The following is a 19,659-nucleotide window of genomic DNA, read 5'->3' on the forward strand; positions in this document are numbered from 1 at the left end:
TGTGACAATCGCATGTCTGGGAGAGGACCAAAAAATGAAACGGGAAAATAGTGGGATCTCCTGGAATAGTGGATAACATGGAGTATTTACTTGTAACAAGAACTAGTTGCTATTATTTGTGTACTCAGCACATCTATGGTATCCAATGGGCCAATGGGATGCAGCAGAATCCATTAGTGGAAGCTCAAACCTGTATTGTACACTTGGTAGTGTGGAAGGAAGTATATTGTGTATACAAGCATATATTTGTGGTCTTTGGCCACAAATATATTGTTTAATTTTGAGTTTGATATTTACAACATGTAAAACTGGGATAGTGGCAAAAAGACTGGAAACGCTACGTAAAGCTAACAAAAAGAGAACAACGAAACCACTAAATATGACCATTTTTCAGATATGTAGTTTTTTTCCCCTTAATTGAGTACAAAAACAGAATGAAGTAAAGAGATGGAGGAGTTTTAAGTATTTCTGGATGCTATCATTTACAGTTTGTAACATTGTTAAAAGAGTGAGAGAAATCTCTGTAAACACCAAATCTAAACAATTCTCATTAAATAGAGATTATGATTATGCAGAGCACTGACTCAAGCATTCTTATTTCAAAACTCTAACTTAAAATGTCTTTTTACACTCATAAAACAATGAATGAACCCAAAACTGCTGATTAATGAACACGAAAGGAAATCAGCATTTGGTTCAATTTATTTTCACAGTAATAAAAACGCAAAGTGGTAACAAACAGAAAAAAAACAGCATAAGAATAAAACACACCTCCTTTCAAGTCTTGGAAATCCTCCAACATCCTCTAAGAGGGAATTATTTCATCCTGCTTGCTGGTATTTTCAAAGTATGAAATTTCTCTAACATGAACTCGTGTTTGTTTTTGGTCTAATTAATATCAAAGCAGTAACTGAAAGCTGTCGGCTGCGTTCATATCAGCAGTGCTGAAATCGTGCTGTCTTTCTCCACAGGGAACGTTTCCACTTTGCTGGTTTGGCTGCTCACCAGTGTCCTGAAAAAACACACAGCAGGACATGCTGTGAACGAGCCAGGCAACTCACTAGTGCAGCACATGTGATGTCATATATTTTATTTCTTTATATTTTACAAATGTAGCTGTTTTTCTGAAAAACAAATGTACATCTCTGGGTTTTACAGCCATTATTACTGTTTTTTGCAAACTACATCAAAAAAATAAAGTTATTGCCACCAAAACGACCAAAACTCACTCTGTACTCCAAAGCGCACCCATGGCGGGTTGGTGGGGCTGTAGCTGCCTGTTGCAGTCCGCCACAGAGTCAGGAAGTGGGACACCACTGGTTTCCGGCAGCAGCAGGCAGAGTCCACAGCATATGATTGGTCCACTGCTGTAGATAATCATAGCAGCCAAGGAGATTGCTCCGTCAGGGTTGGCGGGGACGAGGGTGTTGACCAGGCAACCGAGCCGGAAAGACAGGTTGACCAGCGATAAACAGCGCTGCCTGGATTTAAAAACAAAAAATATATACTTTTATTGAACAATGGCTAGAGAAGGATGGCTAGAGAAGATTTCTGCTACACTGTTTAACTGCCCTGACATCTCTACATCTAATCTCAGATGAAAAGTAGCTCAAAAACCAATAGGACCAATTAAATTTGCAAGACTTCAATATCAGCTAGAAGATCATACATAAACAAATCGATCAACTAAGTATTGGAAGTAAGAAGCAGATGCTGGGGAAATATATGCTTAGTCAGAGTAAACCAACCTTACAACTTTTGCTTTCAAGTTAAATCATACCTCTATAAGCTAACTAATATGTACAACTGGGCAGGGTTTATGGTGCCTTTGGTTCAGCATGCAACAAAAGAGAAGTTTCATACAGAAGATACATGCTGTTAAACTGATGTTTAGTTTCCAGAAGCTGCTCATCTGTGTACGTGAAGAAGATGATGAGTAGATTTCAGTTCACGACCATTTAGTAACCAAATTGGCAAAAAACAGAAAAATCTAATCTGACTGATATTTTCGCTTTGGTAAGGACAATATCTGCTGTGGCTCATAACACAAACACTTTATAACAGCAGAACCGGTTACCATCCTTGATCCATCCTTGGTCCAGGGGTCCAGTTCAGAGACTATGCTTAGCTTAAGTGAATTTTAGCAGACAGCTAGCAGTTACAGCTGTCTGTGTCTTTACCTACTTGTCAGTCAAAAACATGTTTATTTTGCAGTAAATCTGGACATTTTAAGTTTGAAGCCAGGCTCAAGTGGGCATTAGAGGAATGTCTGCTTGTGGAAAACCTGCATTAAAGAGTGTTGTGTTGTTTTGTACCTGACCACAGTGGGGAACAGTTCAATACTGTACAGAGTGGAGATAAAGATGGCAGCCAGGATGCAGAGTTTCCCCAGCAGAGCCAGACTCATAACCAGCATCGGCATACCTGCACCAGAGTATCAGAGTACCAGTATCAGAGACGGTGGTCAGATTTGATTGGAGGCTGCAAACTGCATATAGAATGATTCCACCTTCTCCCACTAATATTATTTTTTTTCTACCAAAATTGAATACCAGTATTTTCTCCCACTAAAAGTATTGATACAGATGAAATAAATTGACTGCCTGGGACAAAGAGTCATCAAGTGCTTTTAACACAGAATCTCCTCTTGTGGAGTACAAGAACAGAAACCTAAGAACAGGTGCTTTTCTAATGTTTTTATTTAATGTTGTGTTCATTTTAATTTAATTTAATGTCCCTTAAAAATGATTATGAACTAACTAAAAATACTGAAAATGCAGATAAGGCCTTCCTCACTCACCATTGTACTTGGACAGGAGTAACGACACCAGGCAGGCAGCTCCACTGAGGAACAGAGCGAGCATGCTCATTGGCCGGCGTCCCAGACGAACCAATGGGACGAGCAAGCAGGGAGCTTCTGATAGCCCGGAAAAGAACTGGGCGGAGTAAACGCCAACGCCAAATGAGCCGATGTTCAAACAAATTCCGTAGTATGTCAAAGCTGATGCCGCACTGGAGGATGACAGGACATTTATTTATGTATTTATTCATTTATCTTATTATGTTTTTAATTTACCAATATTTTGTTTTGTGAATTTTATTTTTGCACTTTTATTATTATTTATTTTACTTTTATTTTATTTTCCTTTATTTTGTTTTATGGATTTGCATTTATTTTATTTATTTCACCTTATTTATTTATTTTATTGTATTTATTTATCAATATTTTGTTTTGTGAATTTTATTTTTTTAATTTTATTTATTTAACTTTCACCTTATTTATTTATTTATTTATCAAGGTTTCCACTGGAGGTGAACACTTGTAACGATAATGAATTTATAAACAAAACTGTGACAATGTTTCTGAAAACATAAACTTTTGAAGGTTTATGTCAAACAAACCTTTAAAAGTTTAACTCAGCATATGGAAGGGGTTTTTTGTTGCTCATACTTAACCACAGTTTGGTTGTACTGCACACAGAGTATTGCACACCCTCCATTTTTTTTTTTTACAGTTTTCCGTATAAATAGAAATTAGTTAATAAAATTTGTACCCTCAGCAGCCTGTTATCCATCAAACACTCACTCAAGTGTAGGACTTTTAATGATATCAGCTTATTTTTCCTGTGTGTCTGGTGATATAACACACACAAACCAAAGGTCCCTGCTGATGAAATGCTGTTACTTCACACCGGTTGTTTATGTATTATATAACCCTGTTACCTTTGGCCACAAGCAAGACGAGGCTCAGACTTATTGAGACCAGCGTATTCTCATTCTTAGGACCTGGCGTCCACATGTATGGACATCACATTTTGTGGTTGTCTAGACCAGGGGTCGGCAACCCACGGCTCCAGAGCCGCATGCGGCTCTTCAGTCTTTATTTTGCGGCTCCGGGTGGTTTGGGAAAATAAATTAGAAGTATTTAGCTGAAGTGTATTTTATTTGTGTTTAGTTCTTTTTTTAACTTTTAGTTCTAAATTGGAAGATTATTGTGATTTTGAAATATAAAAATAAAATTATATTCTATTATTTTTTCATCGCTCAAAATAAGCGTCACACTCGCGGAAGCCGGTGTACCCGCCGAAACGCCGTGCATTTATCGAGACTTTCGACACCAGGTAGGCCAATTATGGATCTGGATCCACATTATGTCAGCAGCTGTTCTCCACCGTGAACTATGTTAAAAACAAACACCGCTCACGCCTCACAGATGACAGCTTACAGTCCTGCGTAAAGATGAAAGCCCCGATTTGCAGACGCTGTGCGCCGAGGTTCGGGACCAGAAGTCTTATTGTAAACATATCACGGCAGACCCGACGATGTTTGCATGAACACGCTTTTCAGCATCTCTTTATTGACCACTTTTCACACACGGTTGCTGTACGCATACAGCCGGCTGTAGCTTTTCAGCTCACAGCCTGACAACACAACAGCAGAGAGAGCACAGACTTTAAGGGGGCGAGGCGCGATTGCGGGTGCCGCTCAGGTGCGTCCGACTCCCCTGCAGCGGCACTACAGACCACGCCCCCGCCACACACATTAACCAGGTAAAACACATATTTAGGCAGAATTTTGCAAATATCTATTTTTTTTAGCAGCATAGTGCTTTTTTACCAATTATTTTTTAAAAGTCAGGTCAAGGCTCCAAAAGCCCAAAGGCGATATAAGGGTGGCGGCTCACAACAGTTTTTGTTTGCTACATGGATCATTTTAGTTCAGCTGGGTGTCTTTCCTTTTGTTATATTTCTTTAAGAGTTTAAAATGTGTTATTTACTTAAATAAAATGTAATTTTCTCTGTAGCACTTCATGGATTTTATAAGCAACACACCTTAGTTGCTCTGTGGATTCTTTTAAAAAGCAGTTAAAAACTTTTCTGTTCAAACAAGCCTTTTGTTGATCTACATATTTTATATTCTTTACATTATTTACATTTGATCTTTTACATTGTGTATAATGTCTATTGATTGTATTGTTTATTTTAATATTTGTGTACAGCGCTTTGTGACTGCCTGTCTGTGAAAAGCGCTTAATCAATAAACTTGACTTACTTACTTTAGTTGTTCACACAAAGCACAAAGGTAAAAAAAACCAATATATACAGTGTTATCTTCATTTTAGATTTCAAAAAGTATTTGCGGCTCCCAGTGTTTTCTTTTGCGTGGAAACCGGGTCCAAGTGGCTCTTTGGGTGTTAAAGGTTGCAGACTCCTGGTCTAGACCAAAATACTAAATTTTGCTCTACAAGGGCCTGATATCCACTTACGAGGACATTATACTGCCACTGTTCTATTTAAATTTGAAAGGAATATCCTCATATGTGCATCTCATTTTTGTCAGAAACGAAAATCAGGTAAAAAAAAAAAAATCTGACAATTCTTTGTTTTTACATTCATCAGGTGCCAATATGTCCAAATATCAAAGAGAAATTAAAAATGCATGCCATGGAAGAGTTCGGGTCTTAGGAGGCTAAACTCCCTTATTCCAGTTTTAGAAATTATTCTGCATGCAATACTAAAAGATTCAGATTCATACATACATATATATATAAAAATATTCATATGTTTATTTATCTTTGTTATAAAGAGCTGTATCCCATATGGAGCGTGTGCAGTAGGTACCTCACACAGCTCATGACAAACAATCGCATCAGGACAGTTGGGTGCCTCAAGTGGATTATGTCACTGGAGGCATGACCTCCAGTCACAGGGTCTTCCCTCTGAGCTTCGGTGGCTTTCTGCAAGTCTGACCAGGCGGAGTCCAACAGCTGCACACAAACACAGCTGGATTATTTTATATATGTTTATTCATATACATAAATATATCTCCCACCTGATCCAGACTGAACCAGCTGTAAATTTTTGAATTTTAAGTTACTGAACAAAAACCACTGATTCGGTGGCTATCAGCTTGGAAGCACTTACAAATGATCCAGCTGTTAATTCAAAACTGTTTGTTTGCTTTTTGACCTAATGTTTGAAAAAAAAGAACTCCCATGAGAACAATCGATTTGTTAGTCTGTGTGCCAACACATTCAAAAATGCTGATACAGGGAATGTTTTTCACCACACTGAATCCCCTGTTATGTAATAGCTGTGCCAAAAAGCAGCTGCAATTTTTCCCCCTTGCATGAGTCTGGGACCTGTTGTTTTTTGTAGTTTTCAGTAGAAAAATTCTTCAAATGTTTTCAGGGGTCAGCTAGTTTAACATCTGGACTCTTCGCTGCTGGAATCCGAGTACAACATGGTTTTGTCTTCTTGAAGAAAGCAAGGCCTTCACTCAAACAGGCATGTCTGAATGACAGCATGTTCAGGCAACATAAATGGTCACGTTACCCCTGTCATATGATACTAACAGCCCCACCCACCCACTCCATCCTCTATCATCAGTGATTTAAACTGTGTGCTGATACTAAGCAGTATGGTCCCAGAAGACCATCATTTCCAAAGAGAATCTCAGATTCTGGTCAAATCAGAGGGTGGTTGTCAGTTCAGCCTCAGTCTATCTAACAATGGTTTTCAGCAGTGTTCCTGCACATTAGCGCTACAAGAAGTCATAAACACCAAAGCTCTACAGCCTTTTCATGAGATTACAGACCACAGATGATAGAATTCATAAACAGTGGTCGAGCCCTGTCCAGTTTACCTCTGATAGAGTTAGTTTCTTTGAGATGTTCTTTTTAGAGCATCATAAAGGGTAACGCCATAAGTTGTGATCGGCCTTTATCATTACGTAACCTTTCCATCTATCGTTGACCAGTTTCCAACTTCTTTTAGAAGACCATCTGACATTCTGTTTCTTTATATCTTGCTGTTAAACATGATCAAACTGGCACAAAGAGGAGCTGGGTTATAATAAGGAATAATTGTACTTGTTAAGACATTTATGATTTGAAATGAGGCAAATGTTTGTTTACCAGGTCCAAACGCTGGTTATCTGCAGGGCTATTGCTCCGGTAACGGTCCAGGATATCTGTCCTCTTCTTTAACAACAGCCATTGGGGAGACTCTGGGATTGAACTTGAAGGATAAAAAACTGTTATTGCTTCCTTTATTAATGGTCTAAATGAGACTACCACAGGTGAACAGGTGTGTTGGCCTACAGGTAGAGTGGCAGACAAATGATCTGAGGCAGAGCCAGTGACAGGTGCAGACGTGTCCAGGTAGGGTTGAGCCAGGCCAAAGGAGCTCCACCCATTGTCCCCAGGCTAAAGCAGAATGGCAGGAAAGCCGGCGGCCACAGCCGAGAAGCAGGGGGAGTCCACTCCACTGCTGCAACGCAAACAGTTTAAAACAGTCTACAATTTAAAATCTGCAGGTTTCAGTGCTATCTTAAATGTGAACTTGCTCTCCTAAGCTTCTAAAGATTTATTAGAGTAGCTTTACATGATTTATTATTTAAAAATTACCCTTCTTTATGTTATACTGAACCTTGCTGAAGCCCAACTGTTTCTCCAGTCCCTAAATGCCCACTTCCTTCTGACTGGCCAACTTAAATATACATATATTTATCTCTCATCAAAACTCTCATCTTTAGCACACAGCACTGTCAGATAACACACATAAGGAAAAAGATAATAAATCCGTAATAAAAAAGTCTCCATGGAGTCATCTTTAAACATAATGACTTAAAGGGTAATAAACAGCTAAAAATAATGACTTACCTTAGTTAGCTAAGGTAATTAAAGTTAGATAAAACTAGCTGATAATAATAATAAACAATGAATAATAAACCAAATCTCTGTCTGTGTGTATTTGTTTCTTTGGCCCACAACTTATTAAATGTGATCATTTAAAAAAAAGGTGTAAAAGGTACATTATTGCAAAAAATGTAGTTTAGCCTATTGCGAAGTAGTTGCTAGGCAACTTAATGATATAATTTGTAATATAGATGATGTACCTGTGTGTCATGTTCGGTTTCTAAGAAATATTTATTGAAGTTTAGATGAATTAGAAAATATTTATAAAAGATATTTATATCACAGTTTTGGTGCATTTACTTGAATGGAAAGCAGAAACCTCAAAATTTGACACTCAATTTCCTCATATTCAGGAAAAACAAAAACAACTTATAGTAATAGATTCAGTAAGAATAGTTCAGAAATATCATATCAGAAATAAAGGACAATAAATGCTGAAGCAATGAATAGAAATATAATACAATAAATATTGAATTAGCTAAATTATAAGACCCTGAGTCTTCCTATACTTTGGGTCCATGACTTACTATGTAAAGGCTAGCTGCTAAATTAAATCAAAGCTGAAGGAATAGAGTGCTTCCTCCAGTCTGCACATAACACTGTAGGGGTCAAAGGTCAGGAAGCTGCTGGAAGCAATCCTGCTTCATTAGGCCTCAACCTGGTCATGATGGCTTTATCTGGAACACGTGCTTTTTATCAGCCTTCTGTAAGTGTGTCCCACCGCGGTCCAATTAAAGTCACCATCCAGCCAGTGACCCAAAGCCCACTGAGGGCTGTCTGATAACGAACCACCTCCCAGCTCTCACAAAACACTGCAGGCTCCCCAGCAGACTTTGTGAGACACTTCTAAAAACATTATAAAGTTGGATACTCATACATTTAACAGACTTTCTTTAATTAACTTATTAATGGTCAGAAAATCTCCAATGAAAAACCACAGTTCAATATAACGGGATGAAAGTAGAAGATCTGTGATACGACATTTTAATCATGCTTTTAGGTTTTTTGTGTTACCTAAACTGAAGGCACAGATGTTGATGCAGCAGCAGCAGATTCCAGTCAGGCAGCGAAGAATAAGGAAGAGGAGTGGCTGAGGAAAGACAGCAGGAACGAGGCCACACACGGCGTGCACGCACATGGAAATCAGCAGTACCGGACGCTTTCCGTACCTGCACAGAAACCATCAGCAAGATTTTTGTTGTTTGAAGATGAGTGATGACTAATGTTTATTTTAACTTAAACTTGACATATACACTACAAGTCAAAAGTTTGGGCACACCTTCCAATTTTTTGTTTTTTTTTTAATTTTCATCACTATTTACATTGTAGATTCTCACTGAAGGCGTCAAACTATGAATGAACACATATGGGATTATGTAGTGAACAAAAAAGTGTGAAATAACTCAAAACATGTTTTATATTTTAGATTCTTCAAAATAGCCACCCTTTGCTTTGATTACTGCTTTGCACTCTCTTGGAATTCTCTCAATGAACTTCATGAAGTCGTCACCTGAAATGGTTTTCCAACAGTCTTGAAGGAGTTCCCAGAGATGCTGAGCACTTGTTGGCCCTTTTGCCTTCATTCTGCGGTCCACTTCATCCCATACCATCTTGATTGGGTTTAGATCAAGTGACTGTGGAGGCCATGCCATCTGGCGCAGCACTCCATCACTCTCCTTCTTGGTCAAATAGCCCTTACACAGCCTGGAGGTTTGTTTGGGGTCATTGTCCTATTGAAAAATAAACCAGATGGGCCAACTAAAAACAAACCAGATGGGATGTTGCTGCAGGATGCTGTGGTAACCATGCTGGTTGACTGTGCCTTCAATTTTGAAAAAAACCCCAACAGTGTCACCAGCAAAGCACCCCCATACCATCACACCTCCTCCTCCATGATTCACGGTGGGAACTGTGCATGTAGTTGTAGTCCTTAGTTGTGATTTCTTAGCAGCTTTTTGACCATAAGAGCCTGATTCGCGCAGTCTCCTCTGAACAGTTGATGTAGAGATGTGTCTGCTACTGGACCTCTGTGTGGCATTTATCTGGGCTCTAACCTGAGGTGCTGTTAACTTGTGATTTCTGAGGCTGGTGCACAGCAAAAACTCCAGTGTTAAATTAACACTGGAGAGTGTTTATATGTGTCCACACCTCTGAGTGTTAGATATAACACTGTTGAGTGTTAAATGAACACTTTTGGCAGTGTTATATTTTTTAAAGTAACCAAGTCAGTTTTGAAGATTTACAACGACTAACACAGAGCAGTGCTGATTTTCTAACACTGGAAAATAACTCAAAATGTTAGAAATATTCCAGTGTTAGAAAATCAGCACTGCTCTGTGTTAGTCGTTGTAAATCTTCAAAACTGACTTGGTTACTTTAAAAAATATAACACTGCCAAAAGTGTTCATTTAACACTGGAGTTTTTGCTGTGTGACTTGGATGAATTTATTCTTAGCAGCAGAGGTGACTCTTGGTCTTCCTTTCTTGGGGCGGTCCTCATGTGAGACAGTTTCACTGTAGTGCTTGATGGCTTTTGCAACGCACATTTAAAGTTATAGCAAATTTTCAGACCCACTGACCTTTAGTTCTTCAAGTAATGATGGATTGTTGTTTCGCTTTACTTAGCTGATTGGTTCTTGCCAAAATATGAATTCTAACAGTTGTCAAATTACGCTGTCAGCAGTGTACCAACCTGACTTCTACACAACACAACTGATGGTACCAACCTCATTAAGAAGGCAATAAATTCCACAAATGAACCCTGACAAGACACACCTGTGAAGTGAAAACCATTTCAGGTGACTACACCATGATGCTCATTGATAGAAGGCCAAGGGTTTGCAGCGCTGTCAACAAAGCAAAGGGTGGCTACTTTGAGGAATCTAAAATATAAGGTGTGTCCAAACCTTTGACCAGTAGTGTATGACAGACTGCCGAGTGTTGTGTTGTACCGGTCAGATATGGCTCCTCCGAACAGAGATCCCAGCAGCAGACCAGTCATGAAGAGCATCTGACCATAAGACAACCAGTCTGTCCAACCACACACTGACTGACACACACACACACACACACACAAAAACACAGGCAAATATAGATTACCAATCACAGATTGTTCAAGTGCAGAATACACTCAGAGAACCAAAATATAAGATGCAATGAAACAAGTTTCATAAAGATTAACTTTTCTGTTTACGATGAGAGACATTACGTGTATGTGTAGCTGTGGGGGTTTATTAACTTGGCCATAATCAGTTTGGAGGTGTTTTACTAGTTGAATAAGAACTGAAATTCTGACTTTTAGGTAACATTGACAGAGTCAGATTTGCTTGAGCTCCTGCTCCAGAATGGAGTATGTTAACTTTATACAACTTGCTAGTGATAGCCCACATGCTGATCTCAGCAATTTAGTTAACATGAACATTTTAGTAATCATTAGCTTTTTGACCTCTGATGACCTCTAGAAACTTTTATTAATATCTTTAAAATGATACTGGCACAAATGACAAATTTTGCAGCACAAACCAGCACAAAGCAGTACCAAAATAGCTGGATTTGAAGAAGGTGGGGGGGATCAACTTCACTCTGCTTATTTTGAGGTCATTTGAGGAGAGGCATGAGTCGGGGTTAAATGTCGGGTTTCAGGCACATTTAAATCCAGATGCTGGAATTCGGGAGTTAAGTCACTCTGGAATTATCACATTCTAGAAAAAACAGGATTTGTTTTGGTTTTTAGCGAAGTAGAGCCATTCAGGCATGACTACCAGAAGTGAGCATTTCTTGGGGTTTTTTGTGCTTAAAAACACCACTGAAGCAAATTAATTGATCAAGCCTGGTCACTGCTCTGTGTATGGCTTATTTAATGAGTCGCAAATACACAATAGTGGAAGCACAGATTAAAAGTTTACAGTTTTACTGCTATTTATATTCAGCTGGGGTAGTAATCCGTGGTATGTTGGTCTGCTTTCGATTTCCGAGTGGGAAATGCAAGTTAAAGGGGCATTTCATAAAAAAATTCCAATTGCGAACTCAGAATTTGTGACTTCTAACATATTCAGGAACGCACCTACATGCTGTGCATTCCAAGATCCTCTTCTTCACCTAGAGAACTACAGTGTTTTTCAGACCATTCTCTGTAAAGCCTAGAAATGGTTGAGGGGGAAAATCCCAGGAGATGAGGAGTTTCTCAGATCGGCTCATCTAGCACAACAACCACATTCAAATTCACTTAAATCACCCTTTCTTCTCTATTCTGATGCACAGTTTGAACTTCAGGAAGTCGCCTGGACCATGTCTACATGCGTAAATGCATTGAGTTGCTGCCACTGGCTGATCAGAAATTTGCTTTAACAAGCAGTTGAACAGGTGCATTTGGAAGACGGAACTAGCAAATTTTTGGGTCTGTGCTTGAAAAATACTGAAACCTTTCTTGGATTTCCTAGATAGAGGTCCAGACATGACTACAAATGTCTATAACGAGCTAAAAAGATTACAACACGTGCTTATGCTAATGGCTTGGCTAAATTCTGGTAATCAGATCCTGAATCAGATTCTCCGACCTGAAAGTGATACCCTCCTCTGACATAAGTTATGATTAATGACAGACATTTCACAGAAATTTAGCTCTTTTACTTTAACCGCCCTCAGAAATGGTTCATTAACAGCTTCAAGTTGATCATTAACACCGTTAATCTTTAGAGTTGTTGTTATGTAATGCAGATTACTTTCCAGTTAGCATGTTGGCTGTGACTTTAAACCGATCATTTAATGTTGAAACAATTGTATGTTTAGTGAAAGAGGCCACAAGCTGGCCTTTCAGTGGTGTCAAAAAACTGAAAGTTATATAACTAGAAAATCTAAAGTTTATTAATTGCATGTTTTTCTTTTCATTACAGTTCATTTCTAATGTGTCTGAAACTATATATAGGCCTACACTTTAAATCATGAGATAACTATGACAGAAAAGGGTATAAGAAACATGCACTTAAAAATATCCCCAGGTGTTGCACCATCACAGTCTTCATGACTGTGTTACAACTTCAGACCTCTCAATGGAAATAATCTTCACTCACGTCTCGGGTCCCGCTCTCTGTCCTCCAATCGGCGTCGTCCTTTAAAACCTTGCTGAGCGCTGATTGGTTTTCCTCCTTGTTCGGTGCCAACTTTTCAAGCCACGAAGCAAACGTGCCAGTATCATTGCCATGGCGACATGTCTCGGCGACCACGGCGGTGGTGAAAATGTCCAGAAAAAAGAGGAAAGCCGTGAAGAAGAAGATTAGAGCAAGGCGCCAGTAGACGGAGAGCTGCAGCGGGGACATGAGCGGGCCTCTCTGGTCTCCCGCAAGCTGATTCATCTTAACCGTTACCATGCGGGAAGCTTCAAAACTCACAACTTTGATGTCTTCAGGAGGTCCACATGTTCTTCCAGCAGACCTCTGAGCAGCGCGTGCCGGTCAGGTCTGAACAGCTGCTGCTGTCACAAGAAAGTGGTTGACCTGTCAGGCAGGCAGGAGGCGGTTTATATTCAGGGCCAACTTTAATACGCCTTCTTTTCTCCATAAGGCCCGACAGCGGGGGACTATTTTCAGTACAGCGGTACAGCGACACCCGGAGGTCATGTGCGGTCCGGCACCAGGACCACCTGTACTGGAAAAGAGAGGGTATAGCCAAAGAGGCAATGGAAGAAAATAAATTCACCTCAACTAAATTAAGCTATGCAGACAGTGGAGAAAATGACTGAAGAAGGAAATGAGGGTTTTTGTTGAAGTAAAGGAGGATATGGATGCTGGAAAAGAAAAGAACCAAGACAAGGGGTGATGTTTAAAAAAGGATGATGAAAGATGGAGTTTAAATAAAAAGGGAAAGATGATGTAACACTTACTGTGGAGCATAAGAGCAGAAGGCTGCTCTGTTCCAGTTTTAGTATTAACTCTTCAGTTAATGTCCCACACCCTGAGAGTCCACAGGTGAGGCATGTTGGATAGACGATGTCATGCCAGGCTGCTGATAGTTAATATTATCATTATTTGACTAGTTGACCACAGATCAAAGTGCAGCCAGCAATGGTGTTTAAGCATCTAGAGGCCCATTTAAAGAGCTACTGTGGCATCCTACACCCAAAACGTGGCTGAGAAAATCTGATCGATATCTGCTCATCCAAGAACAACAAAAGTTCTGAGAGGGTTGCAGTTACCTAAAATAGCCTATTACAACTCTAGTGCCTAAAACAGGGTTCGTACGGGTGCTTGAAATCCTTGAATTCTAATGTCGTCTTTTCAAGATTTGAAAAGTGCTTGAATTTCAGATGTGGTGCTTAAAAGTGCTTGAAAATGTAACTGTATTTCATTCACAATAAATAGCTATCTGATTAAATTGTTTTCTTATCAGATAGAGAAATAAAATGAGACGCAAAAGCAAAATTTCCCCGCCTGGGCTGCCTTGCGTCTGTTTCAATATGTGACCCCGCCCCTCCCTCGGACAGTCGGGGATGAGTGCGCTAACATACCTGTAGGTTGGTGTTTTAATGAGTATTTGATGGAAAACAATAATGGCGGAGTTTGCGTTCTCCAGTCGCATTATAGGTGAGTCCTAGTAAATAATTTTCCAGTACGCGTACGTTACACATGCTATTTTTTAAAAAAATTATGATTATTATTTTGCTAGCTATCAAACTCGCTGGAGAAATGATTGAAATGCACTGAGTGTGATGCAGTATGGCAGCGCTATTACGGAATATGTTGTGAACTTAGCTAACATTATTTAGCAGTAATATGAGTTAATTTACTCAAGTGAAAGCTTTAAACATTAGCCCGGTACGTAACTAGCTAACTTAAGGCTTTCTGATTAACCCTCTGTGGTCGACGGACCCAGAGTCTCCATTTCAACTTGGGTCGAACTTGCGGACTTCAAACTATATACCAGTTTTTAAATTGTGTTGATAGGTCACGTAAAACCGATGTTTTGGGGGGTATAGTACGGTGGCCCTGAAGTGCAAACCACAAAAACAAATCACAAAACGCACAACAAATTGAAAAGCGCAAAAACAAATTGAAAAGCGCAAAAACAAATTGAAAAGCGCAAAAACAAATCACTTAACGCAAAAACAAATTGAAAAGCGTAACAACAAATCACTTAACGCAAAAACAAATTGAAAAGCGCAAAAACAAATTCACTTAACGCAAAAACAAATTGAAAAGCGCAAAAACAAATTCACTTAATGCAAAAACAAATTGAAAAGCGCAACAACAAATCACTTAACGCAAAAACAAATTGAAAAGCGCAACAACAAATCACAAAACGCAAAAACAAATTGAAAAGCGCAAAAACAAATTGAAAAGCGCAAAAACAAATCTCTTAACGCAAAAACAAATTGAAAAGCGCAACAACAAATCACTTAACGCAAAAACAAATTGAAAAGCGCAAAAACAAATCACAAAACGCAAAAACAAAAACCAAACCGGAAGAGGTAGGTACCAATGCTGCAACAACAGGCATCACTGATTGGATGATGAATCCGGTAGCCTTTTGAACCAGAAGTTGTTCTGCCGAACGTGGTTATGAGAAAGAGCAGTCAACGGCTGTATCCCAATTCAGGGTCTGCAGCCTTAAAGTATGCAGCCTCAACGATCCTCAAGGGCCGCGTACTTAAAAACGCTAAGGCCGGAAGTGCGAGGCTTGTGAAATGGGACGGTCTAGCCTCCGTCGCGCTGCCCAGGTTGCCTAGCAACCGCTGGAAACGTTTCATACAGCTTTGACGGAAATGAAGGAGAACATATTTTGTTCGTGTGTTTGTTTCTACACGAGCTTTGTGTGATTTAATACGTATCTGAGGCTGAGACCACAGGACTGTAAAATATGATTGCTGGCCTTCATATCTGTACTGAACAGTCATTTAAGATTAGCTAGTAAATAACAATTAGCTAATGTTGTTCATGAGACTAAAGTCAGTGTAAATATGATATGGCCAATATCATAGTTATTATATTAATCATAAGTTATTACAGCAGTGAGTTTGAACTCTCAAATCAAATCACTTCTATTGTCACATCACATGTGCAGGTACACTGGTACAGCACATGTGAGTGAAATTCATGTGAGTGAACTCTGTGTCTAATACTGAGCTTCAGTAAAGATTCAAGTTGCAGTTATTTATATGTCCTATCACCTTAAATCTTCACTCAAAGACAAGTATCTTTGACAGTGTATATGTAGATGTATTATATATAAGAGACAAATATTGTCCGTGTAATATGTTGCCATTACTAAATTTGGCTCAATGCTTACATATATGTGTAAAAAGAAAATGTACGAGCTGTGATAACTGTCTGATAGAATGAAGAGTAGACTGATATATTAAATATCCCTTTATTGGGTGAGAAAATCAGACCATGTCATAACTGCTTTAAGTCATACAGAATAGATATCATAGCCTTAAACAGGCTGACTTCTGCTAAATGGGTCAAACTGGGCAGAAAGTATACAAACACATAACATCCTTATAGAATATGATGTAACACTATAGATCAACTTACCTCAGAATATATAAAGCATATAAACAATTACAGCAATATGATGCAACAAACACAGCAGTGCTACTAATCACAAATACTCAAAGCTTCATAGAACTGAAACAAACATTTATTTTTAGCTCCATTCTGCTGCTGATACATACTTTAGGTTTCTGAATATTAAACTTGTTGCTGCCTTTCATAGTGTGTAACTTGAAGGCCCTGAGTACTTTCTCCCACACTGAAAACACTGGGATGATAACATTATTTGAACATTACCTAATAAGACTGATTCAGGACAGACAATTAGTTATTTTAAATGTTTCTAGCAGTCCTTCGCAAACAGGGAACAGTCTGTCTATTCTCTCATCTGTCAGCTGCTGCTGGCTCTTCCTCCTCCTCTTCCTCACACACTGCTGAGTTTGTCCTGGTGGATCATCAGGGGTGCAAAGCCTCACAGATGATGTGCAGCAGTGGGTCCCTCAGTCTGTCCTCACTCTGGACACTTGTCACAGTTGTCACACATGGAAATCAAATGTGTGATAAGCTGCAGGATTCAAACACAAGTGTAACTTATGTTCATACTTTTATTCCACAATCAGAGAGAAAGAAACAGAGAGTGCAGGACAGACAGACAGGTGACAGTCTCAGGTGTATACACTGCTACAAAACAGCACAAGAGAAGGAGGATTTAGTGTTTGTGTTATTATGAGTGCTAAACAAGAAGAGTTCCCAGATGGTCCAGTGGACACATGTGTGACTCCTGTGATTAAAGCATCTTTCTTTCAGCTTAACGAGTGAACCGTCAGCTCGTTCAAACACACGTTAAAGTCCGTTTGGCTCGACACCACCGAACAGAGGCAGCAATATAACATAGCTAACATTAACAGTGCAGTGAATCCTGCTTGTGCCGTCATATTCAGGACTGCAAACCGAGCAGCATCACTGACTTTCAGCTTGTTGTGTTTGTGGATATATGACTGACTTTAATTATCCATAAAATCATCACATTCTCTGTAAGATTAAGGTCAACTATTGTATTATTATATTTTAAATGCTTTAAAACAAAGTAAACGCTGAAAGTACAAACATCGCTAATGGCAAATAACTTTGCCGACATGTGGCCAACAGTAGTGTTTTAATGTTCCTCATTATTAAACATTTGCACATAAAAAAGTGACATCATATTCAGTACTTACGTTTAACAGTTTACTCTTCGGCCGCTACGCTTCTGCCGTCTGCGGCAAAATTATCCACAGTGACTGCCGCGCTATAAATTGTGGGATATGTTGGGCCACGAAGTCTACACCGCCACAGCCTTAAAATTCAGTGAAATGAAGGCCAAATTTGAGGGCCGCATTTCGAGCAGCCTTTGAATTGGGACAGCCTTCGGCGCGCCGCTGTGACGTAATCGGCCTTAAAATGCAGCCTTTAAGGCTGCAGACCCTGAATTGGGATACAGCCAACATGTTTTGTCCAAGTTGTGGAAAAAAGTTGGTAGAGCAGTCACCAAACTTCCGAACAGAACAACTTCCGGTTCAAAAGGCTACCGGATCCATCATCCAATCAGTGATGCCTGTTGTTGCAGCATTGGTACCTACCTCTTCCGGTTTGGTTTTTGTTTTTGCGCTTTTCAATTTGTTTTTGCGTTAAGTGAATTTGTTTTTGCGCTTTTCAATTTGTTTTTGCGTTAAGTGATTTGTTGTTGCGCTTTTCAATTTGTTTTTGCGTTAAGTGATTTGTTTTTGCGCTTTTCAATTTGTTTTTGCGTTAAGTGATTTGTTGTTGCGCTTTTCAATTTGTTTTTGCGTTAAGTGATTTGTTTTTGCGCTTTTCAATTTGTTTTTGCGCTTTTCAATTTGTTGTGCGTTTTGTGATTTGTTTTTGTGGTTTGCACTTCAGGGCCACCGTAGTATAGTGTGAATAAAACAGTGGCGTTTACTACAGGAAGAAACGGTAAAAACGGCGTTTTTTATGGAGAGCGCTAGCAAACACGCTTTGCTTGTGAGTGAAAAAAGAAAAAACACTCCTTCCCTATTGGTGGAAAAATGTACCATGTCGACCAATCAAAAAATGATACGGCAACATGTGGTATTTGGTTGTTGGGAAAAGAGAGCGAGTGAGCGAAAAAGAGAGAGAGAGTTTTGATACGTGAGAGATTTGTGATGTTTATCATGTTTGGAGTCTCAAGTTAGTGTGTTGTCTTGTGTAGTTAGTGTGTAGTCGTTGTTTTGTTTTGTGTCAGTTCTACTAGTGAATGTCACAGTTGCTGCAAAAAAGCCACCAAAGGCAGATTGCAGTGTAAACGCTGAGTGACACACCTGCTGTCAGACCTGCAGGTTTATCCCTGTGCTGTTCTCATCTGTTATAGTGGACACAAACTATTTTTGGAGTTGCATAAATAATTTGTGTGCCTTCTTATTTGATGCAGCACACCTGATTGTTCTGGAAATAGTTTTGAATGGTTATATAAAAAACGTCTGAGCCTTGGCTGCATTTTTAGGTAAATAGTACCATGTAACTTTGTTGTTTGCAAAACTTGTTCATATTTTTTAAAAATGTCCAATTTCTATTTGCATTTCAAGTTATGAAAATGATACGTTAAACATGCTTGTGGTTTTTACAGTCAAAAATATCACTTTCTACTTGTATTTTAAATTTTGTCTCAATTTAGATAAATTGTACTGAGGTGATGCAAATTGAAACATGCATTCTTTTTTTTTTTGGCGGGGGATGCTGTGCTGGAAAAGCTTAAAAAGGGACCTTGAAAGTGCTTGAATTTGACCTTGAAAAAAGCGTACAAACCCTGCTAAAAGCACCAAAGTTTAATTATACAATCTTTAAGGGGTGTCCATGTAGAAAGATGCAAGCAGCAATGCGTGGAGAAAAAAAAAGACATTTTTGATAAAAGGTGAAACATATTCAAGAGCCTAAAAGTGGAAGTCCAGTTTTCTTAAATTCAAGCACTAAACTAAAATGGATGACTGAGGAACCTACGCAGACTTCTACAGATTGAAGCGAAAGCCAATAAAAGTGAAGGATACTGCTCAGTGAAATATGACATATTAGATGGTTTCCTAAGAAACCAAAGCCAAGATTGTCCACTAATGACCAACCTTCAGCCACAATATAAATGGTACAATATACAATTTACAATATATGCAATGAGCGTACATGCCCCTAAGTACACCCACAGAAGAAATGTTACCCGGCATGGAGAGTACATAATCCAGCACACAACCGAGCAATCAGCAGGACTAGTGTGGTTACATGTACATGAACACGCACAGTAACCTGAAAAATACCTTTCAGCTGTGTGATGGGCCCATAGAGGGAAATACATAAATATATGTTACTCTGTCATATATGATGATGGAAAAGCTCTATTCTCTTTTCTGTAGCTGCCGTGGAAGCTTTTTTATGCCCTGCATCATCCACAATCCCCTGGGTCGTATT

General features: G+C 39.1%; 1 protein-coding gene across 2 annotated transcripts; it reads right to left on the reverse strand.

Moving 5' to 3' along the window:
• Positions 1 to 141: 141 nt before the first annotated feature.
• Positions 142 to 13,577, reverse strand: si:dkey-190l8.2 (solute carrier family 22 member 13). 2 transcript variants are annotated; one of them, XM_005462884.4, is made up of 10 exons: positions 12,769 to 13,577; positions 10,651 to 10,748; positions 8,714 to 8,868; positions 7,103 to 7,271; positions 6,917 to 7,019; positions 5,622 to 5,767; positions 2,801 to 3,012; positions 2,316 to 2,424; positions 1,230 to 1,481; positions 142 to 1,012 (listed from the first exon to the last, which is right to left on the reverse strand). In XM_005462884.4, exons 1-10 carry the CDS (start codon positions 13,063 to 13,065, stop codon positions 931 to 933), a joined length of 1,623 nt encoding a protein of 540 aa, XP_005462941.1. In that variant the 5' UTR covers positions 13,066 to 13,577; the 3' UTR covers positions 142 to 930. The 2 variants fall into 2 exon arrangements, with proteins under 2 accessions (XP_005462941.1, XP_019221559.1); XM_019366014.2 differs by having other exon boundaries at positions 10,651 to 10,744; positions 12,769 to 12,903.
• Between the last annotated feature and the right edge of the window lie 6,082 nt (positions 13,578 to 19,659).

Source organism: Oreochromis niloticus, linkage group LG23, assembly GCF_001858045.2.
Source record: "Oreochromis niloticus isolate F11D_XX linkage group LG23, O_niloticus_UMD_NMBU, whole genome shotgun sequence".
Lineage (NCBI taxonomy): Eukaryota > Metazoa > Chordata > Actinopteri > Cichliformes > Cichlidae > Oreochromis > Oreochromis niloticus.